Consider the following 26,532-nt stretch of genomic DNA (forward strand, 5'->3'; position numbering starts at 1 on the left):
CGCTTGGTTCTCCACTGACTTCTAACTCATACCCACCCCCACAGACTCATCAACTTCCAAAACATCCCCCTTCCCCCTGCCCTCCTCTCAGCCCTCACTGGTTCTCCCTGGCCAGCTCAGGCCTCTCGCCTGGACCACCACAGTGGCCCCCTAATGGGTCAGATGCCTTCACACCCGCCAAGAGCAAAGGATCTAACTCTGCAGGCCCCCGGCAGAGGAACAGGGACAGGGACAGGAGCCACAGGCTGGACTTTCGCCTGGGTTTCCTTTCTGCCCTTGTTCACCACAGTAACTCTGGTGAAGACTCTGAGCCACATAGCAGTGAAGGATTTTGTTTGTTTGGTCTTTTTTTTTTTTTGATGGGAGGAAAACAGAAATTAGGGAGGCATGACTGGCTCAATGCAACGCTTTTGAGAGGCGAAACAGCCAGGCAGTTAACAGCACGGCCCCTGGAGCGCACTGTGGATGCAAGAACCCCGGTTCCATTTCCATTTACTAGGTCTGTGACCTTGGGAATGCTGCTTAACCCGTTGGAGCCTCAGTTTCCCCATCTATGGAATGGGGATAATGGTAGAAGCCATCTCCCTGTGCTTCCTAGGTGTTGAAAGGGTGGTAGGAGACGCGTGTAAAACAATTAGGACCACCCCTGGAACACGGTGAGCGCTGAATAAGCGCTAGTGGTTCTGTCCTACTTGGTGGTATCTTGTTGCTGGTGAATTAAAATCCTACAGCATCTCCTCTCCCTGCCACCCCAAAACCAGGCCAGCCTGGAAAAGATGTGCCAGCAGCCACGCGAGCAAAGCCATCTCTCTCTGTCATTTCTCCTTGACCTGAGAAGGCTGTGCCTCTTAATTGCTCTTTGGTTTTATGCAATATGAAATGAGCAGGCTACCAATTCCCTACAGGAAAAAAAAATATATATATATATATTTTTTTTCTTCTGCTCAAAATACTAATGAGGTTGGACTCGAGGTGAGGCTAGCAGGGGAAGGCGGTCCCTGAGGCCTTCCATGGAGCCCTGCTGGCCCTGCTGGTGCTCCAGTTTGGAGCACCCTTGAGAAGGCAGGCAGGAGGAAGGCCACTGGGTGGGCTCCAGGGCCCCAGGTCAGGAGGCCAGAGCGGCTTGGGTGGCCCGTGGGAGGGGGCGTGGGGAGCGCTCTGCGGTGATGCGCGGCCATTCTCCCCATGGGTTTGTGGATCCAGATATTCTTCGAGGAGCTCCAGGAACACCCCGGCTGCTGTGTTGCTCCCCTCTGCTCCCACACCGTCCCCAAGGCCTTAAGATGCATCTTCCCTGTGCCCTCTGCCTCTGCCCTGGCTCCATCCTCATCACCTCAATGTGGCTGCTGGGCTCCAGGCCGCCAGCCGTATCCTCCACCTATCTGTCCTCCCAAACAGTCAGCCCTAAAGCATTAGAGAGCAGCCAGCGCAGGCCGCCTTATGGGAGCCAGAACCCAGCTTGCTCTTCACTCTCCTTTCGGAGCAGACCTGGCCTGCTCCCTGTGCTTTCCGTGGCAGGGAGGATCCTGCTAGAGCCTCACACTTGCTTCTCTCTTGGCCGGAAAGATTCCCTTCAGATTCCATGAGACTCCATCCCCCCTTCATTCCACAGGGGCCCCCCTTCTCAGAACCACCCCCAACCCCCATGCCCCTGTATTTTCCTTAAGAGCATTTCTACCACTTGGCGTCAGGATATTCATGCATTTGTGTTCCGACCCGTCTCCCCACCCTCCTGAGCCTGGCCCTGAGGGCAGCGGCTGTTCCAGCTTTATTCACCCATGTGGACTGTCCCGTCACCTAGGGTCATGGGCATAGTGCGTGCTTAATGAAGGTGTATCATGGTGCAATCTAATGGCTTGGTCACATCTCTTTCCTACAAAAGGCTCTTCGTGGATGGACTGATACATACGGGCCCAGGAACAGCACCCCTGCATGGCTCCCACCTCCCCTTGTGCCACCCCCAAGCCCTCGTCACCTTTCTAGCCTCTGATCCCCCACACTCAAACCTCACCCTCATGTCTCGGAAGTACCCCAGGGAATCGCTGCCCTGGCCTCTGCTCACGATGCTCCTCCCCCACCTGGCTTCAGAGCCACACTCCAACACCGCCTCCTTTCAGACGCCCGCTCAGTCTCCCCAGGGCCCCTGGGAGTTTAGGACTCACATTCAACGCTGGGCCAATCGCTTCATCTGTATTGGTTTGCCCCTCTGCCTCCCAGGCAGAATTCAATTCAACTTCCTTAAAGGCCAGGAAGATTGGTCCCCTCTGTGTGTCCCCTGAGCCAGCACAGAGCCTGGCATGGAGCAGGTGCTTAATGGATGGTATTTTGTCTTAAGATCTGGATTGGTCTAATGATAATAACTGTTATTAACTTTACCATTCATGAGGTCCACCATGGGAAACAGGAATAGCAAGCCAGCCACAGTGCTGAGAACAGAACCCACCCCTGGGAGAAGACCCTGAAGCCGTGCCCAAGGGGCTGAACTGAGGGCAGGGGGTCCCAGTCCCCTAAGGGAGGACAGCAGATGATCTGAGGCCTGCTGCATGGCTCAGGGCATGGAGCCACAGGCTTCTACATCTGGCATTAAGGCGAATCCCACTACCATGGGGAAGTGCTGCCTTGCTTCCCTGTCTGCAACTCCCAGGGATGTAACCTGGACATCCCTGTCCCCCTTCCTGGGAGGAAATCCTGCCAGTGTTCTCAGGGACACGGGACAGCAGGACTTAGCTGGAGGAGGAAAGAGGGAGGGGGCCCCTTCGTCCCAACCTGAGGCAGGGTAGGGGTCAGCTCAAGAGAGCACTCCTTCTGACCTGACCCCACAAGTCACAGCTGAGACTGCCACTTGGCTGGCGACTGAGCCAATTCTCTGTCCTTAAATGCTGCAGGGCTGGGACCTCTGCACGGTGCAATGCTTCCTAAACGCACTTTACTGCACAACTCATCTGACTCTCAAAATACTATCGAGGGGCAGACAGAACTAGACTGACAGTGAGAACTGAGCTGACAGTTCCCTCTTTTCAGGATTGGAAAAAAAGATCCAGAGAGGTTAACAACTTGCCTAACGTCACACAGCATGATAGAGGCAAAGCCCAGAATAGAAGCAAGGCTGAGATTTCAGTTATTATTTGGAGTCGCCAGGAAAGTATGTGCCGAAAAGCTTTCCTGGGACAGGAGGCAGGAGGTTGAGAGGGCTTTCTGTCCGCTCCAGGAATCCCACCCCTCTTCTTTCTGCAAGCACGCAGGCTCTGTCTGGCTTCAAACCCAGAGAAATTCCATCTCTGCTCATTGGCTCGCAGACACGGGAAGTGGCCCGTTCCCCACAGCTTTTTCCCTGGAGGATGAGTTCAATAAACAGAGCCCCTTTCTCATCTTCCTGCATAAATATTGCAGGAGACAGAAACAAACAGATCTCCTTTTGATCTGCTGCTGGTTTATTCAGAAATCAGGGCTCCTCCATCCCAAGCAGGGACTACCCTGCCCAAGGAATTAGTGTCCACCAGGCCATGAGAGATACAAGATAGTACCTTCCTGCCAGGGCTGCTCACCTGGGCTGGGGAACCTGGTGAGGGCTGGGGAACACAGCTCAACTTGTACCAAAAGCGCCCCACCTACCCATCCACCCACTGCTTGCTGTTCCTTGAAATGGGAGGAAATGGTCTGCTTCATGTCTGCTATTCTTGGGATGCTTCAGTCACTGCTGCCCCTGGACTGTACTGCAGGGGACACCAGGTTCCTGCAGTCAGGCACCACCTATGGGGAAGAGGGCACAGAGCCTTCCATGCCAGGTGAACCAGGGTTGTGGCTACAAACCTCAGCGACGTAGAGGGCCAATCCCCTGTAAGTCTCCCCCAACACCCCTTTTGTTTATTCATTCAGATGTTTATGGAGCACATTATTCTTGGATCCAGAACATTCAACAGCTCCCCATTGCCGACAGGATTCTGACTTCAGACCGTCATTTCCTGTGCCACCCAACCATATCTCTTTGCTCAAGTCGTACTCCAGTTAGCCTACTTCCTCCCTTTCCCCAAACAAGACCTTCCCTTTCTTTTTTTTTTTTTTTTTATTTTTTGAGACGGAGTTTCGCTCTTGTTACCCAAGCTGGAGGGCAATGGCACGATCTCGGCTCACCGCATCCTCCGCCTCCTGGGTTCAAGCAATTCTCCTGCCTCAGCCTCCTGAACCTTCCCTTTCTTAAATGTACTTTGTCCCTTTGCCTTTTCTCCACTTCTCTTCTCTCACCCTTCTCAGGTCAGGATGGCTCATATACCACCTCCTCCATGAAGCCTTCCTTGACCTTCCCACCCCACAATGGTCCTCACAGTGGGACTTTTGCGAGGTGCAATGCGTCCTACACCCACTTTGCTGGCTCAGAGCAAACTCACATCACAGCTCATCCACCTCTGGAAATACTATCAAGGGGCAGACAAACTGGACTGATAGCTCTTTTCAGAGTAAAAAAAAAAACAACAGGCCAAGGGCAGTGGCTCACGCCTGTAATGCCAGCACTTTGGGAGGCCGAGGTCAAGAGATCGAGACCATCCTGGCCAACGTGGTGAAACACCGTCTCTACGAAAAATACAAAAATTAGCTGGGTGTGGTGGTGCGTACCTGGAGTCCCAGCTACTCGGGAGGCTGAGGCAGGAGAATTGCTTGAACCTGGGAGGCAGAGGTGGCAGTGAGCCGAGATCGCACCACTGCACTCCAGCCTGGCACCTGGCAACGGAGCAACACTCTGTCTCAAAAAAAAAAAAAAAAAAAAAAAAAAAAAAAAAAAAAAGACCGGCCAGGCACGGTGGCTCACACCTGTAATCCCAGCAATTTGGGAGGCCGAGGCAGGTAGATCACCCAAGGTCAGGAGTTCCAGACCAGCCTGGCCAACATGGCAAAACCCCATCACTACTAAAAATACAAGAAGTTAGCTGGGCATGATGGCATCCCAGCTACTTGGAGAGGCTGAGGCAGGGAGAATCACTTGAACCCAGGAGGTAGAGTTTGCAGTGAGCTGAGATGGCACCACTGCACTCCAGCCTGGGCCACAGAGCAAGGCTCCATCTCAAAAAAAAAAAAAAAAAAAGAGACACAGAGAGGGTTTTTCCCCGCCACCCTGAGCTCCCTTGTAGCTTTCTGCCACTGCTACCCAGGAATTGCTCTTGTGACACTCTCATGTTGTAAAGTCTTATTGTTCCAGCTCAGTCACAAATGTCCAGAGAAGGAGTTCCAGATTGCATTTCAGCAAGTGTCTGAGGAGTAGGGCCACATCCAGGCCTGGCTGCTCCCGAATGGAAGCTCAGCTTTTAGGAAATGTGAATGCCTGGACCCCACCTCTCAGAGATTCTGATTCTATTGTTCTGGGGGAAGGAGGACAGGGAGGACCGACTATTTAATTTGCAGGCCCCCTTTCTCAAACATTTTGAAGCATTTCAAGACAGTGACAAGAGAACATTAAACCAAATGTTGCACAGGTCACATGCCCATGGCTATGGTTTGCAAGTCTCTGCCAAAACTCATGTTGAAATGTCATTGCCAGTATAACAGTATTAAGACATGGGGCCTTTAAGAGGGGATTAGGTCATGACAGCTCCACCCTCCTGAATTAATTAATATGATTATCCTGGGAGTGGGCTCCTGATAAAAGAATGAGTTTGGCCGGATTTCCTCTCTCTGCTTCACACACTCACTGACAATGCAATGCCTCTGCCATGGGATGATCCTCACCAGATGCTGGTGCCATGCTCTTGGACTTCTCAGTCTCTAGAACCATGAGCCAAATAAACGGTTCTTTTTTTTTTTTGAGATGGGAGTCTCACGCTGTCACCCAGACTGGAGTGCAATGGCACGATCTCAGCTCACTGCAACCTCTGCCTCCCAGGTTCAAGTGATTCTCTTGCCTCAGCCTCCTGAGTAGCTGGCATTACAGGCCACCTCACCCAGCTAATTTAATAAACTGTTCTTTATGAACTACCCAGTCTGTGGCATTCTGTTATAGCAGCAGAAAATGGACTAAAACATACATGAAGCTGGCCCTAGAGGCAGGCATTTAAACCTCACCAGGTAATTTGCAGCCAGGGCTGAGAACCACCACCATGGTCCCCATGAGCACTGAAGATTCTGTGCCTCTGAGCTCCCATGACAGTACACAGACCAGAATACTACACATTCTACATATACTGTACAGTACACAGACCAAAGTCTCTATCACTGTATGCCTAGGCTGGCTGGAGCACAAACAAATATTTGTAGAGTGAATGAATATATGAATAGATGCTAAGAGGTGGGACTTGAACCAGAAGGCTGGGAAGAGTCTTGTTTTCATTTATTTATTTTTAATTGAGATGTAAAATATACGTAACATATCTACAGTGCACAAATCTGAAGTGTTCAGCTTGATGGACTTTTATGCATGTATGCATTCATGTAACCACCATCACTCCAGAAGGTTCCCTCACACCCTATCTCAGGTAATACTCTACCCCTATCCCCACTCCAGGTAACCATCAAAAAGTGGATAGAATTCCATCAGATGAGGGCTCTCCCAATGAAATAGGCAGCATAAGCTCAGGTAGGGTATATCCAAGAGACATGAAAGATACTGACTCAGAAAATTCCCTTATATATACAAAGGGCTGGGATTGACACCCAGTGTATGCAAATGAACACAAAGGTTGAGACTTCCTCCAAGTGGAAGCAAGCAATCTGGCAGGACTCAAACTCTGGTCTTCAACCTCCAAGTCTCATGACTTGTCACAGCTCTTGGCAGTCTGGAGAGCACGTGTGGTTGGAGGACACGGCGCAGGAGGAGACACACTGGCTGCAGGGTCTAGGGACACTGGAGAGGGAAGGCCGAAGCAGCGCCCAAGGCTGGGCAGCATTAGGGGCATAAACTCACATCCATAAGCTCACTCTGCACCCAGCCTCAAACCAGGGGAGGCAGTCCCCACCCAGAGGAGGAAGTGATCAACCCAAGATCACACAGCCTGGGAGGGTCAGAGCTGGGGTTTAGGCGGGAGCTCCCAAAATCCCATTCCAGTGCTCTTCTCGCCATGCTATAACCATGTTTTCCTAGAAGGAAACTTCTGGCCATCTGCCCCTCCTATGTTTTCAACCCTTAGATCCAACCATCTGGCAGCCCAGGCAGATGGGAAAGGCCCTTGCCATGGAGTGGTCCAGGCCAGGACGTCCTTCTTAGGGTAGAGTGTGGCAATGTGACACTCAGCTCTCAAGCACAGGGAGAGATCTTCAGGGAGTCTGGGCTGGGGGCTCAGAAAACCCTTCCCCACCTCATTGCACACAGGCTTTGAGAGTGTCCACTCACCTCTCTGCCTCTAGGGCAACGCAGGTTGCGGCAGAGCTAAAGTATAAACGGGATCACATCACTCCCTTGCTCAATGCCCCTCTAAGGCTCCCGGCATCACCACAGAATGAAGCTCAAGCTCCTTGGCTTGGCATCCGAAGCTCCCCATGGCCCCTGCCTGCCTGTCCCACCTTGTTTCAACCACACGCAGAACCCGTCCCTTTCCAGCCCACCAGTACCCACTGGTCTCTCCTGGAATAAGCCAAACGTGTTTCCCCTTCCATGCTTTTGTTCATACTGCCCGCTCAACCTGGAATGCCTTGCCTGCCTCTTCATCTGTCTCTGCCTACTCATCCTGGAAGACTGAGGGAAGATCTCTCCTTCCAGAAAGCTTCCTTGGCCTCCCCAGCCCCGTCTCTCACAGCTTCACGATTCTATGCACATGTCCCTGTCTTTGCCGTTCCACCCCTCCACCCATCAGCCTCCCTTCCCCGACATCCCTGCAGCCCTGTGTCCTGAGTGGCCCGTGTTCCATCCTACAGACCAGGATCCCCCTAGGGAGAGAGACGGCTTTGGTTCATCCCTGCACCCTCAGTGCCACTTAGGAGCTGGCACACAAAAAACACAGCAAATGCCTTTTGAATAAATCTCTGTCCTCACTTTATCTGAGCAGGGGTAGGAGTGGGGAAGGCGGCCCCGCGCAGGAGAAGCGGGCGGTCAGGGTGGAGAGGAACACAGAATAAGGCTGGCCGCCCTCCCCACTCCACACTCACTTCCCTGGCAAAACTGGCTCACTCACAGTAACCAGCTCTCCCTCCTGCCTCACTTGGCTCTCAGGAAGCCTTCCCGCACCTCATTAGTTACTTGAGTGTTTTGTTCCCAGCACGCTGGGCCCAGTCAATGACAACCACTTAGGGCATTATTACCCCTCCCAGGGGGACTGTATTTTAAGAACACCTAAAAGACCCAAAGGAAGGGCGCGCTACAGTGGGTTCTAAGCGAGGTGGAGGGGGGACATTCTAACCAGCCGCCCCACAGCACCCTCGGCCGTCCACTGCCACGCCAGCTGGCCTGAAGCTCCCGCGTGTGCGTGGGGTGGTGCAGCCAGGGGCTACGGCCCAGTGTGCCCTTCTTGCTGTGAAAAGCAGGACATGCCATCCTCTCAGAGGCTGTCTTCCCCTCCGAAAAGTGGGGAGGACAGCAGAGTTATGGGGGTACCTGAGAGAACAGAAGTGCAGGGCTGGGCATGGGAGGGGCCGCCGGAGAACCTTGTTATTCCATGGTCCCGCTGCTTTCCAAAAGCAAAGGCCCACGGAGTGTGTGGCTCCCAGGCTGCTCCTGGTCCTGGGAGGGGGGTAGTGGTGCGGAGGGACAGCTTTGTTTGCGGCTCCTGAGCACCCCCTCCCCTTCCTCCAACCCCCTCTCCCTCCCTCCCTCCAAGCCAGAGTCCCAGGGAAATCTTGGCCAGGAGACTTCTCAAGCTGGTGATAAGGTCTGGCCAGAGGAAAGCTCTTAGCAACCCAGGCTCCCAACTCAGCGGCCCTTCTCATGGTTTCAGAGAAACAAAAGGAGGGAAAGATTGCCGGCAGCCCAGTGTGCCAGGACGGCCAGCTTCCGGGAGGGAGAGTCGGGAGCCACGGGCCACCATGGAGGTGGGGGGCAGCCAGGCACATAGGGCACACACTGCCAGGCCTGGGCATCCGCAGCCTGATGGGTGAGCAGAAAGGGCTCCGAAGTTGCTCCCTCTGCCTCTGCCACTGCCACAGCCAGGCCTCTGGTCAGGGCCTTCCTAGCTGGTCACTTGGGGAGCCAAGTCTCTCCAACCAGGTGCCCCCTCCCACCTAGGTTAAGTTCTCAAAGTCTCCTTTCTGGAACTTTCTCCCACTCCCCACTTTCTTATCAGTCCTTGGCCTGCCAACATCAGGCAACTACTAGAAGCCTAAAAAAAAAAACACAGAGTTGAAAAACCTCACCTGAATCTGCCAGTAACTTGGGGGAGCCCCACTCAGCCACGTCTTCCCTATGCCTCCTTGGGAAAACTTTCTGGGGCTTCAATTTTCTCCTCTGCAAAATGGGGGTGTCTACTGTACATCTTTAGAGTCCCTTCTGGCTCTAGCAGTCCACAGATCTTACTAGTAGAGATTTTGCCCAAGCAGCAACAGGGAATGTTTTAGTCTTGCTCCTGCCAAACCTTGTATGTCTATACCTGGTATTCCAAAAATCCACAGCACACTCTTACTGGCATGCATAACCCTTTGATGAGTGCTGTGAAAGGTACTAAAAAGAATCAGACCTAATCTCCAGCTTCAGCAAGCTCACAAGTTAGGGACCCAAGGACCACGCTCTTAAGCTAATCAGCAAACAATACGGCACATTAGGCCTTTCCCTGCTGGACGGTACCAGGGATCACGTGCTACAGAAGCTCCAAGGATTGAGACGTTAATGTGGATCCGGACCCTGAAAAGGTCAGTTTAACAGGACAACTCAGGCCCTGAAACAGCCTCAATCCATAATCCATAATAACTTGAGTTTGTTCCCAGATATTTTAATGACTAAGGCAGGAAGGCAGACGCACCGTCTCTAGAAGACAGATTTGTGATGATGAAGTTATTAGCTGGCCACTCAGGTATGCAAAAATCTCCTTTCCCAGAATTCTAGATTTTTCAGAATCCCAAATTTCCCCCTGCATTTCTTCAAACTGGTCTTCCACACGGAGGTCAGCAGGGCAGGCATAACCTGCAACGTCTTCAAGAGTTAAACAAAAATCTCAGGAATTAAACTCTCCGTCGCCTTCCACCAACACCTTTCTTTCCATCAGCCATTCCATGTCCTGGAAATTCCACCAGATTCCAGATTATAAAACCATTAGTTCTGAAATCAAACTCAAGGGGTTTAAATGATTTGCTGCAAATGCCTCAAGCTAGCAGAGGCGATTCCTTTCCATAAACCTAAGGGAAAAGCAGGTCTGAGCCCTGGGAGCATTGGGATGTATCTAGAGCAAAGATCAAGGTCATTTGACAGTGGGAACCTGGTCTCTCTGCCCAGGGACCCAGGTAGGACTGTGCTCTGGGATCCACCTTCCCTCGACTTCCACAGGGAGCTCTGATCTACAGAGAGCTAGGATGAAACAAATCAAGGTTTGGATGCTTTATTTGGCTCACTTTTCAAATGAAAGCAGGACACCACATTTTTATAGCCAGATTATTTGTCCCAAGCATATTAAAACAGCCAAAATAGACAGAACAGGAAGAGAGAAAAGCAACTTTTCATCTGCACCAAACTAGCCTGACAGAGTAAAAACAGATAGAGGCTGTTTGGAAGAGATGAACTTTTCTCTTCCACCCACAGAGTATGAATCAATTCTGAAATAAGGACTACAGCAGGGGAGAAGTGGGCTCGCTATTGGAAGGAACTGCCTAAATTTGAGGGTGAGGAAGAAGAAAGGAGGGGGCACAGATTAGACATCACAATAAACCATCTCCTGCCATGACATCTACAAAGTGCCTTATTTACATCTTTCCATATTACTTACATATTAGAGCAGCCTACAGAGATAGTCTACTAACTCCATTTTCGCAGAGGCTCGGAGACATCCAGGGACTAGCCCAAGGTCACACAGTTAAGGAGCAGAGGCAAGAGCAAGGCCCCGGGGTCTTCCGCCTGCAGGTCCCATGCTCTGGACCACGTGTTTCAGGGTCATTCCCACCAGCCGGACCAAGTGGCAAGGCAGAAGGCCCGCGTGACAGCCTGAGTCCCTGCCTGGCTGTGGGAACACTGTAAAAGTTACCTTCTTTCCTTCCCTGGGCCTCCATTTCTGCAACCATAGAAAGGGGGATAATAATAGCGCAGACTTCACAGGCGGTCATGAAGCTTACATGAATTAGTACATATAAAAGATACTGTATATGCTTGGCATAAACTAAGCACTCTGGAAGGGTTAGCTGCTTCTATTATTATTGTTGTTGTTCTTATTATCTGTTGGTCCCTTAAAAGCAGGAACTTAATACCTGGTGAAAGCCTGGAAACTGCCAACTAGTAAATTAGTAATTTTTTCTTTTTTGTTGAGAAGAAGTTTTGCTCTTGTTGCCCAGGCTGGAGTGCAATGGCACGATCTCAGCTCACCGCAACCTGCGCCTCCCAGGTTCAAGTGGTTCTCCTGCCTCAGCCTCACGAGTACCTGGGATTACCGGCATGCGCTCACCACCACGCCCAACTAATTTTTTGTATTTTTAGTAGAGATGGGGTTTCTCCAGGTTGGTCAGGCTGGTCACAAACTCCGGACCTCAGATGATCTGCCTGCTTTGGCCTCCTGAAATGCTGGTATTACAGGCGTGAACCACAGTGTCCAGCCAGTATTTATTAAACTAATCTAAATTAAAATTAGGAATCGTTATTATATTCCTGAGAAGTGTAGAGTGCTATACAGGCAGAAGGCTGGCCCAGATGACCTCAGACATCTCCAGAGTTAAATACTGATTATGGAGGTGTCCCAGGAATTAGCATGAGCACCAACCGAGGGTGAGCCTCCACACACCACCACTCTGGGCAGCCAGAGCCTCCAGGGGTGGTAACATTTATCTCATACAGGGGCCAGTAAGTATAAGCCTATGGCATGAACACCATGTGAAACATCCACCTTCTCTGCGCTCAGGCAGAGAAGATACCAAACTACAGACCCTTAGGGTTTTTTTATTTGTTTTTTAGAGATGGGGTCTCACTATGTTGCCCAGCCTGATCCTCTTGCCTCAGCCTCCTGAGTAGCTGAAACTACTAGTGTGAACCTTTAACACTTTAGAAAAAGAGTGTGTGTGTGTGTGTGTGTGTGTGTGTGTGTGTACACATATCTCCCTATCACTTAAAGACCAAGGCCCAATGTAGATAATAAGAAAGATTTAAAGACAAAAATGGTCATAACTGAGCCCACTAAAAATATAAGGTAGAAATTTCCCTGCCAGAGCAAAGTTTCCTTTTAGAAAAATAAATGACTTCTCCCTCCTGCCTGAGAGCCAGAAGAGCCTCTGCTCTTCTTACAGAGCCTAAGGAGGCTCCGTGAGGCAGGTGGCTGGGCCACTGAACGTGGCACTTCCACACTCCCCTTGCCTGAGTCAGTTTTAGAAGCAGCCAGGGTCAGCCCACCCTCCCCATCACCAAGCAGCAGGCAGGGGGAAGGAAAGAGGCCAGAGGTCGCAGTCCTGAGTCTGGACCAGCTCCATCCTGCCTCACTGGGCCACCTTTTACAGGTGACTTGGACTCTGTGCCTGTGTCCTTATCTGTACAGCGAGGATGATAACAGTAACCTATGTCGTGATGTCGCTCTGAGGGTTAAATGAGTGTATTCTTGTACCATGCTCTCATCAATGCCCACATGCAGGAAGCGATCATGGTCCGTGGCTTTCGTCTCTGGACATTTGCCGATTCATCCCCAGCCTGTTGCTCCCTCCTCAGATCCCCTCCTTCCACCTCCTACTCATCCTTCATGATGCAACTTAAAGTCACTTCCTGATCCCTCTGACGAGGTCAGGCCCTCTACTATTCCCAGAGTTCCCTGTACTGCCCATTTCATGAGCCCCAGGACACTCATTAATTTTCTGTCTTCCTGAGAATAACAGCTAACTCTAGATGCTAGGCATATGGTAGGTGCTTCACATGGATCAGCTCACTTAATCTGAATAACAATCCTTTTAAGTGCTACCGTCATCAATCCCAATTAACGGATGGGGAAACAGATGTTCAGAGAGGTGAGGCAACTTGCCCAAGAATACACAGCAAGTAAATGACGGACTGCCCCGTGTCTGACTTCAAAGGCAGCATTCCCAGACAGCGGCACCCCAAATCATCAGGGGCTATCTCAGGAAAAGGCTGCTTCTGGTAAGGGCTGCAGGCCTGGACCACGGACCTGCGTTCTCTGAACCACGCTAGCCTCGGGGAAATGGAGAAGGTCGTTCTGCCTCTGTCACACCCTTCTTCTGCGCTGGGTTGAATGCCCTGCCCAAGCAGCCCAATCCGATGTCAAACACCACGTATAGGACACCCTCCTCCCCCAGCACCCTTCCCCTAATTATTTACAAGATTCCCAGCTCCAGTAAAGACCACAGGCAAATCTAAGCAGGACACAGCCATAGCGTCACCCTCAAGGCAACCAGCCTTTGCCCTGCCCATCCTCAGTGGTAGGGCCACAGACACAGCAGACCACAGCCCACTGCATTGTAGGTGGGGGCTGGGAGGCAGTGGAAGCAGAGTAGGATCATGCCTCAGGATCAGAGGCCTGCAAGTGAGATGAACGTGTTCTCTGGAGTCAGACAGCCCAGGTACAAATCCCTGCTCCCCACCCATTCAACCCATGACCTTGAGAAATTCACCTACTCTCACTAAGCCTCACTCTCCTCCTCCGGAAAATGGGATGCATAATAGAATCTACCCCATGGTTGTACAGAGTAAATGCAATCATGCGTGCCCAATGCCTGCTTAATAACTGTTATTATCGTGATGACGGTGATTAATCTTCACGGTTGTGGACCATTATGTGATCGGATTGAAAAGGTTCTGGCTCAAAGCCAGAAGATCTGGGCGTGTATCCCGCCTCTGGCCCACAGTGGCTCTGGGACCAGGGTGCGGTCATCTCTCTACGCAGCCACTCTATTTATCCATCCCAAAATAGAGGGGACCCTCCCCACCACAGGAGAGCTGACGGGCCTCAGGGCAGTCACCCACGTATGTATTCTGTACGCAGCGAACCTGGGAGCCTCCCATCGCTGCGTTAATTAATTGGAAGGAGAGTGCCAGCCAGAAACCAATTACAAAGTCCCTCTAGGGGCCTCTGCAGGGGCAAAAAAGGAGGGGTGAGGAGGGGCGGTGGTGGCTTCTCCCCCACTCCCCACCCCCATCCCACTTGTGTCTCCTTAGCAGCTGGTCCTGCACTCCAGGCCCACAAAGGAGAAGCTCATTCTAAACAGCTTCTTTTCATGTGGAAGCCACTGGATTTGCATCTGTCCTTTCCTAGCAGGGCCTGCCCCATGCCAGCTGCTCTAAGCTCACCAGGCTGCAGGATGCTCCAGGCCCCTGGACCTGAGTCTGCAGGGCCTACAGAAAAAGGAATGCGAACCCAACTGGGCTGATCAGGAAAAGAGGGAAGGAGACAGGGCTGGGTGCAGAGGGAATTTGCATGCGTTCTCATCTCCTGGACCTCAGCTAAGCTCTGTGGCCGGGCATATTCAAATCAGCATCAGGGCTGCCCAGCTGCCAGGAGCCGAGACTCCACCAGCACTGGAGCATGTCTGCTCCAGCTGGCTGGCCTGGGAGAGAAGTGGAAAAACTTACTCCATCCCTAAGATGCCAGGGCCTCATGCCGCCAGGACGTTGGTCCAGACAGTGTCCACACTCCCAACCAGCCAAACTCAAGTATGTGCCAGCCTCACAGGGCTGGCCAGGGTGGGGTGATTCTGGGGGCCCTGGAGAGCCTCACATTTTCCCCAGCTTCCTCTAAGAGCTGCCACAGGTGTCAAGGTGGCCATGCCTGGGGGGAGGGGAACACAGGGCCTCTGGGGACAGTCAGGAAGAAGGCACCTGACAGAGCTTTTCTGGAGACTGAGCTTCATGGCCGAGCGAGAGAGACGGTAAGGAAGGAAAGGGCCTGTGTTTATTAGGCACTTACAGTACGCAGGCAGGACAGACCTCTCCTGGCTTGTGCCCATTGGACCCTGAGACTCCAAACTCAGGGCTCTGGCCTTTCCATGTTCTTCTCCTCTAAGGTCCTGGATCCCAGGGACTGTGGCTGATGTGTCTGTGTTCCTAATGCCTCACACCGGGCCTGGCCCAGAGTAGGTGCTCAGAGGGAGCTGGCTAAAGGAATGAATGACTGCTAGCCGCACACCTCCCAGCACGAGAACGCTGGCTATCTGGAAGAAGGCCTGGGAGGGAGAGGAGGCAGAAAGGGTGTGTGGACAGAACAGGCAGAACTCTCACCCACCCGCAAGTGTCTGGGAGCTGGATCTGTGCGGGTAGCCCCGCTTCCTCTTCACCAAAGCCCTCTGAGGTGCTGGCTCTCTCACTTCCTTTCCCGGGGAGATCCATCCAGACTAGAACGAAGTACTGGGATGGAGAATGTCTGGAGGTTCAAATATCTCCTGGGTACTTAGATTCTGCCCCAGGGAACTGGAGGCAGAGGGGCCTTGCAATCCACCTCACCATCTGACTGGAGGTAGAGCAAGGCTCCTCTGGACTTTGCTCCTCTGCCCCACATCCTGTCCCTCCTCCCATACCCACAATGCTTTTTCCATCTATCGTATCCAGCAAGGGAAATCCAGGCCCTGGCAGGACAGGCAGGGGCGAGGCAGTGGGGTACCTGGAGTGGGGCCAAAACATCTGTGCCTGCTCAGGCTGCCCCAGGACCCCTTCCCAGGGCAGCCAGATGGAAACAGCACTGATCACGAATCAGGAGGACCCAGGTGCCAGCTCCTCCATCCTCAAACTTGCTGAAAGACTTTGGGCAAGTCACGACTTCTGCTCCCAGGGTCTCCGTGCCCTCATGTCTCAAGGGAAAGGGTTGGGTGATTTGATTGCTCCAAAATCTTATTCTCCTACAGGTGACTCTGTAGGGGCCCTAGAGAAACATGATCTTTGGCAAAGGCAGGCCTGCTATTACCTGGGCGGAATAACATCATCCTCAGTCCTTTCACATTCAGCGGGAGCCATTGGCTCCTATCAGTAGGCTGTGCCCTGCAGGGGCTGGGGCAGGAGAGAGAAGGCTGCCCATAGAAAGAGGGGCCAGGGCCCAGCTGATTGTATTGCTCATGGATCCGCTTAGCAGGGAGGAGGATGTTGACATCCAGGGTCTTCTCTTTTCCCACACTCCTTCCCCTAAGGCCTTCTGAGGTGCAGCAGGGCCATTCTGCTGCTCAGGGTACCTGGACTGCTGACCCCCCGGGCCAGGCTCAGGAAGCTGAAAAGAATTCAGCTCACTAGTATCTAACTCAACAAGGCACACCTACAAACTGGGGAGCCTGTTCACTCTAAGCCACCTCCTCCCTTACCTAAAAGGCCTACTCTGGTCACATCACAGCCAGCAGCCACTCAAAAGCACCTCCGAGCAGTACAAAGCAGGTTGCAAAGGCCTACACTTCAGCTCCCAGGCTTTCTTATAGCCCATTAACTTGTACTTTACACACAACTCTCTTAGTGGACTTGGTCCTCTGGTTTTCCAGGTGATAGCAATGTAGAAACAGGTATTTAGAAGTGGAGAAGCGCTGCTGATCTGGTCCATGACCTCGATGGAACAGAAAGAGAAAGGTATACAAAGCAGTCAGAAGAATTTGAAACATAAAATCGGCTGGAGGCCGGGCGCGGTGGCTCAAGCCTGTAATCCCAGCACTTTGGGAGGCCGAGGCGGGTGGATCACCAGGTCAAGAGATCGAGACCATCCTGGTCAACATGGTGACACCCCATCTCTACTGAAAATACTAAAAATTAGCTGGGCATGGTGGCGCGTGCCTGTAATCCCAGCTACTCAGGAGGCTGAGGCAGGAGAATTGCCTGAACCCAGGAGGCGGAGGTTGCGGTGAGCCGAGATCATGCCATTGCACTCCAGCCTGGGCAACAAGAGCGAAACTCCGTCTCAAAAAAAAAAAAAAAAAAAAAAAAAAAAAAAAAAAAAAATCGGCTGGAGCTACTTGTCTCGGGGAAAGCAGCCGTGGCTCCCTCGCCCCAAGCTGCCCTAGGAAGCACACTGGACTAAGACTGAGAGGAGGCAGCGCCTTGACCTCCTGCGCATGCTCACGGCTCTGCATCAGAGCCTTCCCTCCGCTCTTCCTTCCCTTTTTCTGTCTTCTGTTTCTCATCCCATAAAGAAATTAAAGTAGCCTACTAAATTATACACAATAAAATAGAGTTTAAAACATAACCAGGAGCTGGGTGCCGTGGCTCATGCCTGTAATCCCAGCATTTCGGGAAGCCGAGGCGGGCGGATCACCTGAGATCGGGAGTTCGAGACCAGCCTGAGCAACATGGAGAAACCCTGTCTCTACTAAAAATACAAAATTAGCCGGGTGTGGTGGCGCATGCCTGAAATCCCAGCTACTTGGGAGACTGAGGCAGGAAAATCACTTGAACCCTGGAGGCAGAGGTTTCAGAGAGCCGAGATCGCACCATTGCACTCCAGCCTGAGCAACAAGAGCAAAACTCCATCTCAAAACAAACACACAAACAAACATAACCAGGTAACCGGGAGAAATATCATGGGGCTAGAAGGTCTCCAGGGCTCTGTGTTGTTAAGGCCAGTGAGGGCAGGAGTCCTTCAGAAACCCACAGGCTTGCCTGCAGCTTCAGCAGCTGCGCCTCACAATTAAGGGGGGAAGGGAATGCATGAAAGAGAGGCGGAAAACGGAAAACGGAAAACGGGCTCACCTCCTCTATGGAAAGTCTACCGAAGACCTAGCAACTCCCCATCTGGTTTCCTCTTCTCCACTTGCCAGGCCTCTCTGAGCTCCTGCCGTCCCCATTAACCCTGGCCCAGAGGACTCTGCCCTCAGGGGACCCGACACAAGGGCTAAGGCGGCATCCAAGGGGCAGGAAGCTGGGACCCACCCATGACCCTCTGCCCGGAGGAGAAGCAGCAGAGAAGGCTGCAGCCCAAGACATTGCCCTGGGAGCTCACTCAAACTGATTCCCCTACCTACCAGGCCCAGTGTGTCAGCAGTGATCCCACCTCTCACACCCTCTTTAGGGTTCTGCTTCTTAACTGTCTTGTAAACAGACCACCCCCCGGAGAACAAAGAGTCTCCCAATCTCCATCAAAGGTGGCTTTCTTGCCAAACTGACGCTGTACCTAGGCTCAGCGGAAGAGGCCCTAGAGATCATCGGAACCAAGTCCCACATTTGACGGACGGAAAAGCAGAGTCCCAAGGATGGAAATGACTGGCTGGTCCAAGGTCACCCAGCCCGTTGGTGGCTGAGCTGGGACTAGGGGCCAGGCCTTCGGACTTCCAGAGCCTGGTGGCTTTCCCTATGGTACTGGCGGAGCCACTACCGGCAGGCTTGTAGACAGCAAGTCAGTCCCCAGGGCCTCTCCTGCATGCCCCTGCTCCCTGTTTCCCACAGGGACACGCCGGTCTGTGAAGGGCCAGCAAGGGGAGAGAAGATAGGGTTAAGGTGGGGATTTTATTTAATACTCTGAGCTGGCTTAAGCCAGAGCCACATTCGTTAGAGCAGGAGGTGAGCAACACGGAGGGGTTTGTTGGGGGCTGGGTATGGAGGTGGAAGAGTGTTGAATAATCACTGGATACTAAGAAGCTGGGCCTCCCACTGGGCTTAACAGGGGAGCACCCACTTTCGTGGACTCCCTGTCCCATCCCTGCTTCAATGGTCACGTCTCCAGGCAGTGCTCCCGTACCAAGGAAGTCCTCCACTAGCCAGGATGCCCAAGAGTGCAGAGCAGGGCCAAGATCACTGGCCATAGGTTGAGACAGACTTGAGGGCACACCCCAGCTCTGCCACATACATGCTGTGTGACCTCAGGCAAGTCGTTTCACCTCCCTGAGCCTCAGCTCCTTCCGCTGCTAAAGAGAACTGAACACACCTTCCTTGCAGGCCTCCGAAGAAGGAAGGCTGCAGGAGTTCATGCACATAAAGAGACACAGGGGAGGCGCCGAGTCAATCCTCAGCGCTATTATTAAAACCTCCCATCCTTTATCTCTCCAGCCGGGCCCATCCATTACTCCTCTGTCCCAGCCTGCTTGCATCTTTGACATGAACAACCTTAATGATAATAATCCATCCCAGCTGAATAGCATTTGTATCACTTCAAAACACTAAGCACCCTACCCCCCCCCAGAGTCACAGCAGCCCCTCCAGAAGTAGCCAGTGCTGAAGAAGCCCCTGCACCCTCAAGTTCATCTTCTCACGATGCTCCCAAGTCCCAGAACCAGGGCCAATGGCAGAGTTTGGAGTTGGGCCCAAGAATCCTCACGAACATGCAGTCTTGGGGCAGGTCTCATGAGGGCATGGGTAGGCCCTGATTTACCAGAGGGGGCCAGAACCACCCCACCTCCATCACTTGCACCCCAACCCTCCATCTGGCCCCTCTGCTGTGACCACAGGCAGTCCCACTTTGGCCTCTGGCCCCCAGTTCTGAGACCCAGCTGGGCAGCTGAAATGGGTGGAGTCTGGCCCTTGCATGGACAGCCAAGCCCAAGCCCAAGGCCACCGCCAGACGGTGAGCTCAGTACCCAGACAGATCCCTCGGCAGAGTGTGGGTTCACACCCTGGATTTTATTGGTTCTTCAACAGCCTGTCACCACCCGGGACCCATATTATCACCCTCACAGCACACAAGAAGAAACTGAGACCCAAAGTGGACAGAGGTCATCCAGGGGATTTGAGATAAAGCTGGGGACTGAACTCAGGTCTCCCTGGTCCCTTGACCCTGACACTTTCCACTGTCCAATCATCTTTCTTTCCTCTTAACTCTTTCCTCCCTACAACTGGGAAGTCCCTAAAGTCTCTCCAATAAACGTGGGCCCCCATGGCAAGGCCCAACAATCGTCCTCCAATACGGGGGTCTGTCAAGATGCCCACCTTTGCTTCCCCTGTCACATTCCCTCCCCACATCTTTAAGCCAACCACCTGGACCTGCCCTGTCTCTGGTAGCGGCTCCCGGGACTGGGCAGCGTCTTCTGCACAGAGTGGCTTTGGAGCGGAGCCAGCGCTCCCGGCATGGGCGGCGGAGCCCGGCAGGTGGGGTGGGGTTTCCCCTCCTCTGGCCTCCTCGGGGCGGCAGGCCCATCCCCACACTCACTGCTCAGCACCAGCCCCTGCCAGCGACGCTCCTCGCCGCGCGCTCCCCGGAGGGACACCACCAGCCGCCCAGCCCAGCTCTCCAGGGGTTAAAAATGCAGCATCCCAAACAAGGGTTAAAAATGCAGTCCCGGGGTTGGGCCGGGCGCGGACGGCTGCCGGCCAAACCGCCGGGGCTGCCAGAGCGGCGTCCTCCCCCGGCCTCCGCACTCCTTGCGGGCCGGAGTGACTCGAGCGGCTGGGGGAGCAAGAGAGGCGCGCGCCGCACCTTCCCGGCCCCGGCGCCCCCTCCCCACACCCACACCCCCGCGCCCCCCGCAGCCCAGCCCGGGGGCTGCAGGCGCTGGCGGGTCCCGGGCGCGGCAGGCGAGCGGCGCTTACCTTTGTGACAGTCATGCAGAAACTCCGCGGCGGAGCGGGGGCGCGAGCGCGGCGTGCGGGGGCGGCGGCGGCCCGGGGCGGCGGCGGGAAAGGGGTCAGGCAGCTCCCGGCGCGCTCCCCGCGCCCCGCCGGCGGCTCGGCCGAGCCTGGGGGCTGCGCTCCGGGCGGGCAGCGCGCTGGGACCGCTCGTCGGCGCTCGCCCGCCGCTCGTCGCTGATGTCAGCCCCGAATGTGCATTTATAATAGATGAGCCTCCTTCGCCGCAGGAAGGCGAGGCAGGAAGAAAGGGAGAGAGGGAGAGGGCCCGGGCTGGGGGGCGGGGGGAGGAAGAGGGGCCGGGAACTCGCTACAAAGGAGGAGGCGGAGGGAGGCGGAGGAGGAAGCGCAGCCCGCCCGCGGCCGTGCCCCGCGCCTCCCGCCAGATCGCCGGCCGCCGGGCACCGCCGCTCCCGGAGCCGGGACGGGCGCCCGGGCCCGCGGCCTTAACCCCTTCGGGCCTGCGGACGCCCCGCGGCTAGGCGAGGCTGGCTCCCGGCACCTGCCGGCTGGGGGCGCGGGCGGCGCCCCCCGCTCTCGGGTGCCCCGCTGGCCGGGGCACGCTGGTGAAGTCACAGGCTGGACGGCCAAGGCGCCGCGCGGGCAGAGAAGGCGGCGGGGCTCGCCCCCTGGAGGCTCGAAAAGTCGGCCCGTGGGCGGTGAGAGTGGCGGGCGGGCTGGGAGGGGCGTGGCAGCCGCAAGCCCGGGAGCCCTGCCCGCACCCCAACCTCGCGCTGACCCCGGGCACAGGGTGGCCGGACGGATTTGTGCTAAGCGCGCGTTCCAGTCTAGTTCCCGCCGCGATGACTTGCCAGAAGGCCGCCTGAGTCAGTTTTACAGAGGAGGAAACTGGCGACCCGAGGGGGATGGACGCGGGAAGTGACTTGACCAGAGCACAGGACCTATGGCCCCGAGTCGTTCCTTCCGCTCTTTCCACTTCGCCGCCAGATCCCTAAGGGACCTCTTGTTATAGAAGCTGCCCTGCCCTAGGACTGTCTACACTACCACCGAGTGCCGCTCCACTCCTGGAGGGACAACATACGTGTGTCCTGTGTGTGGATCCAATCCTGACTCGGGGCACACTGTGACCTGGAGCTGCTGCGGGGATTTTAGGGACAATCACCTGAAGGCGACCTCGCCCGTCTTCAGAAAGGAGTCTCCCTCCCGAGTACGTGGGCACAACGGGTTTCCGTTGGGGTTGGCAGAGGTGGAGGCAGAGGGGTCCTCCAGGAACGACAGCCTGGCAAACCCAGAAGAGCTGGCTTCCTGCTCCACGTTAATTACCAGTGCAATTCACCAGGACAGCGATGGAAACGTCATATATGAGCACCTGTTCGGTGGCAAGTGCTGGGGGAACAGAGAGGAGATGGGCCTGCCTTCCAGGAGACCAGTCTTTAGATTGGAGCAATAATAATAGAGTCACCAGCCTCTAGGAAGTGCTTTGTGGGTCCTCATGCTATTTTAACTACATTTTCTTGGGAACCCTAAATGCATTAGTGTGAGAAAGAATTACCATCCCCACTTTGCCAGTGAGTAAACAGATTTAGAGAAGGGAGGGAATCCACCCAAGAGCACACAGTGTCACAGCGAGGACTTGAATGAAAGTCTACTTAAATCAAGGCTCAGCATTGTGCTTTGAATCTGTGAACTCCAGGGTCCATTCCTACCTGCTGCCTAATTTGAGTTTCACAGGTGTCTTAGGGCGCAGGTAAGCAACTATTCATTCCCCAGAGGCGTTCCAGGGACTGACTAAATCTCTTGGGTAGCAGATGTGCCGCAGACCTCAGGCATCTCTGTGCCAAACCCTTCCTAAGGCATATTCCCACGGTGCTTGTCTGCCAGGAATGCTCTTTTATTCTTCTGCACTAACCCAATTGCACCCCACCTCTCAGGGCTCCACCTCCTTGCCGCCTCTTCTGACAACAGGGGCCCAATGACTCTCCCTGTTGCATTTAGTTCTGGTCTCATTTTCAAGAGGCTCTGAGCACAGGGTCATGCCTTCTCTCACTGTATACTTCTGGGCACATAGTAGGAGCTTAGCAAATACTTAATGCCACCGAGAACCAATCAAGCAAAACACACCTGTAACTTGAAGCAGAGGAAATTTAGATCAGGCCCACGAAAGCATTTCCTACCAGCCAGCTGTCCAGCATGGGAAGCGGTCAGTTGTCTTGGGCAGGTCAGCCTCTAGCCAGGAGGATGGAACTCAAGACCTTTCAAGAGCTCTTCCAGCCCTGGGACCCCATCAGAAGCCTTTAAAGGGTAATTCAAGGACATCAGTCACACTGCACCCATGGCTGTGACTTGTCTGTCCACTTTTATATCTCACAGAGATTTCAAATCCCAGATTGTCATCCTGAGCTACCCAGCATGCCTCTTGGCACCTTTCCCGCCATCCGCCGTTGTTGTGAGCTCTGGGAATGAGACAAGTACTTAATATCAGCTTGAGCCAAATGTAATTAGGAACATCAATCTGCTGCCCCCAACCCATGTGACATTCTCCAAAGGCAGAAGGGAAATGTTTCTGATCCCTCCTGTGCTGCTGGCTCACCTCCCCTGTCAGAAGGGAGGTCTGGAACAGCCAGAGCCGGCTCAGACAATGCCACATCCCTTGCGCCCAGTCAAGGCCTCTGCCTGTAGGAGATACTGAGAAATACAGGCATTTTCTATGGTGTGACTGTTAACACCACACTCCTCATCCTGGGTCTCTAGTAACATAGCCCATCTTAGTGTGGGTTCCCCACAAAGCAGAGCCTGAGAGAGGCATTGGATTCAGGGATTTAATTGGAAGGTGATCGCAAGAGTGGAAGAGTGGGGAAGCAGGAGAGGGGAAGATGACTACACCAGTATAAAGGTGTATTCTCAGGGTCACTGCATGAGTGAAAGACCCGCAGATGTGGGCACCCATCCCAGACCGTGGGTGAGTGGGTGCTGCATTGCAGCAGGGCCACAGGGAGATTCCCAAAGCCGTGGAGCCCATAAGAGGGGGATGCTTCTCCAGCCCTTGCTGCCTGCCTTGTTCATGCCACCCAAGGCAGCCACCAAGTGCCCACATGTTGGCCCCTCCGAGCTTCCAAGCCCTGCAGATCTTACTGGCCCTGCAGCTCTCAAGCTCTCTCCCTCCTCTCTATCTGCATGCAGACCGCCCTAGCCCAGCATTGTCCCTTGCTGGGCCACCTGGACTTATCCTCTTGCTGACTCTCTTGTGCCACTCAGTCCATTCTGCCCCAGCAGCTCACGCACACACAGATCTGGCTGCTTGAACCCCATCGGGGCTCCCTGCTGTCTTCAGGATGAAGCCCAACAGGGTCCTCCGAGACCTGCCTCCGCCCCCTGCATCTCCAGGCTTCCTGTCTCTCCGTAACCTGCTCCTCCTCTCCCCCTCAGCACCTGGGTAACTCTTCTTCAGTCTTTCTGTAGGTGTCACCTCCTCTGGGAAGCCTTTCTAGATCTCGACTGGAATCTACCCAGCCTCTGTACTGCTTTCCACAACTCCCTGAGCCTTTTTCTCTCTGCTTCTGTGCATAGTTTTTTTTTGTTGTTTTGTTTTTTGTTTTTGTTTTTTTTTTTTTTTTGAGACGGAGTCTCGCTCTTGTTACCCAGGCTGGAGTGCAATGGCGCGATCTCCGCCGTGCCCAGCTAATTTTTTTTGTATTTTTAGTAGAGACGGGGTTTCACCATGTTGACCAGGTTGGTCTCGATCTCTTGACCTTGTGATCCACCCGCCTCGGCCTCCCAAAGTGCTGGGATTACAGGCTTGAGCCACCGCGCCCGGCCCTGTGCGTAGTTTTAATGTTTTCTGTTTGTATATTTGACAAGCTTCTGGAGAATGAAGCATTCCTGGCTTGAGGAGAGGGACTGGCTCTTTTCTTAGTAATTCCAGCACATAGTGCTGTGCTCAGTCAGCTTCGGGTCCCTCCTTCCCTGTGTGCGGGTCTCCCGTTTCTCCCTTTCTGTCTGTCTGTCCCAGCCATTGTCCCCCACCACATGCCTCATCTCCCACCCTGCCCTGCTTCTCTGCCGCATTCACCTTTCCACACTTTGCACCTCCCTGGCCGTGCCTTCCTCACACTTCCTCAGGGATGCCCTGGCCTGTTTTCCCCTTCCTGCCCTCTGCCCACTGCACCCCGCCCTGCTCTCCAGCCTGGCAGAGGCACGCCTCTCTGCCGCCCTCCCCTTGACCTTCATGGTTTCGCTCTTCCTCCTGCCTCTCCTCCAGCTCTGCCCCCACCAGATCCGCTTATTTCCGCCCTTCTCATCTCTCTGTGCATGTGTCTCCATCTCCCTGTCTCTGTGGACGTCTCTCTCTCTTTGTCCCACTCTTAGTCTCTTTCCCTCTTTGTCCCTATTGCGCTTTCTCCGTGACCTCTGTACAATGCAAATATGCTGACTTTGGCATGCAGGGGTGCTGGGGCGGGTGCGGGCCCTGCCCTGGGGTGTCCTTTTACCTTACCTCTGAGGGGTGATGACTGAGGAGCCACCTGAGCGCAGGCTGGTCTGGGCTGCATCCTTACCTGGGAAGCCCTCACCTGAGCAGCCGCCTCTTGGTCCTAACACCCTTTACAAGTGTGTGTGAATGCGTGTCTGAATATGAGGGTGAGTGTGTGGGACTGTGTGTATCTGTACATGCATGTACATGTGCACAATGTGTGGAAATGAGCCAGGGAGAAGGAGCCGCAGGCCTGGGCACAGTGAGGGGACCCCAGGACAGCCCCCTCCCCAAGGGCTGCTCCCCTAGCTCTCCTTGAAGCCATGATGGCAAAGAGGCCTGGTCCCTTGTGTAGAGCCACCTGGGACTTGGGAACCAGATTTCCAGGCTTTAGGTCATTTTGGATCTACATTTTGATAACACCTAGTCAACAGTTCTCAAAGTGTGTGCCCCAAACCAGCCTCAGTTTCACCTGGGAGCTTTTTTAAAATGCTAGCAGAGTGCGGTGTCTCATGCCTATAATCCCAGCATTTTGGGAGGCTGAGGTGGGTGAATCACCTGAGGTTGCGAGTTCAAGATCAGCCTGACTAACATGGAGAAACCCCATGCCCACTAAAAATACAAAATTAGCCAGACGTGGTGGCACATGCCTGTAATCCAGCTACTCGGGAGGCTGAGGCAGAAGAACCACTTGAACCCGGGAGGTGGAGGTTGCGGTGAGCCGAGATCACGACATTGCACTCCAGCCTGAGCAACAGAAAGGAAACTCAGTCTCAAAAAAAAAAAAAAAAAAAAATGCAAATTCTGGGGCTCCATAGCAGGCCTATTGATTAGGAAACCCTGGGGTTGGGGGGCAGTTAGCAGCAGAGAGATATTCTGACCTCCTCCCCCAGTGTGAGAACCACCGATTTACATCATAAGGTGTGGTGAATGCCCTGTCAGATAAATCATGTGAGACAGATATGAAGGAGTTGTTTGCACCTTCCATCTCTCAGGCTACAGAGCTGAAGAGCATAGTAGAATTTTCAACCTGAGTCAGAGGCTTTTCAGATCTTTCCATGGAAGACAAGGAGGTTATAAGCGTGGCAAGGAGCAAAAGCAAGGCAAGGGGCAAGTAAAAACAGCTCCAGCAAGGGACAGTAGCGTTGACTTTTCACGCTTTGGTATAAAATCCTATGCAGAATTAGCGGCTCCGGGGACCATCCTGGACTCCCGAACTCTTCCCTCCAAGGCTGAACCTGCAGCTGCCCTCAGTGATTCAAAGGGCAAATCCCTGGTTGCCTCCTGAAAGAGCTGCTCCTCAATTTCAACAGGAAGGATGGGGCCTCTAGGATCGAGAGGAAGGTCTTGGAGATCCCCTGACAGCCCGCAGCCCCTTCCCAGATGCCCCTGGGCCAGACCAGTCCTGGGCAGTGCCCTCCAGGTCCTGCTTATTCCTGTCCCTCTGTGTCTGGCCCCCTCAGGAGTTCTCTCCTCGAGGGATCAGCAGAGCGCATTCTCATTGCAGTGGGGACCACCCCCCCCCCGCCCCGCCACCAACCCCATCACATCATTTTATTATCTGCACTGAACTCCCAGCACTTACCACCTCCTTGGGACTGAATAC

General features: G+C 53.9%; 1 protein-coding gene across 2 annotated transcripts in view; it reads right to left on the minus strand.

Annotated features, from left to right (window-relative positions):
• Positions 1-21,098, minus strand: part of CORO2B (coronin 2B) — a 152,320-nt gene extending 131,222 nt beyond the window's left edge. The window contains exon 1 of one of the 2 annotated variants that reach the window (XM_039469245.2): positions 20,462-21,098. In XM_039469245.2, the coding sequence (XP_039325179.1) occupies positions 20,462-20,476 (15 nt within the window). In that variant the 5' untranslated portion in view covers positions 20,477-21,098. Of the gene's footprint in view, positions 1-20,081; positions 20,332-20,461 lie in introns of those variants that run through there. The other variant, XM_074392745.1, reaches the window with a different exon arrangement.
• Between the last annotated feature and the right edge of the window lie 5,434 nt (positions 21,099-26,532).

The sequence above is a fragment of the Saimiri boliviensis genome, chromosome 2, assembly GCF_048565385.1.
Source record: "Saimiri boliviensis isolate mSaiBol1 chromosome 2, mSaiBol1.pri, whole genome shotgun sequence".
Taxonomy (NCBI): Eukaryota; Metazoa; Chordata; class Mammalia; order Primates; family Cebidae; genus Saimiri; species Saimiri boliviensis.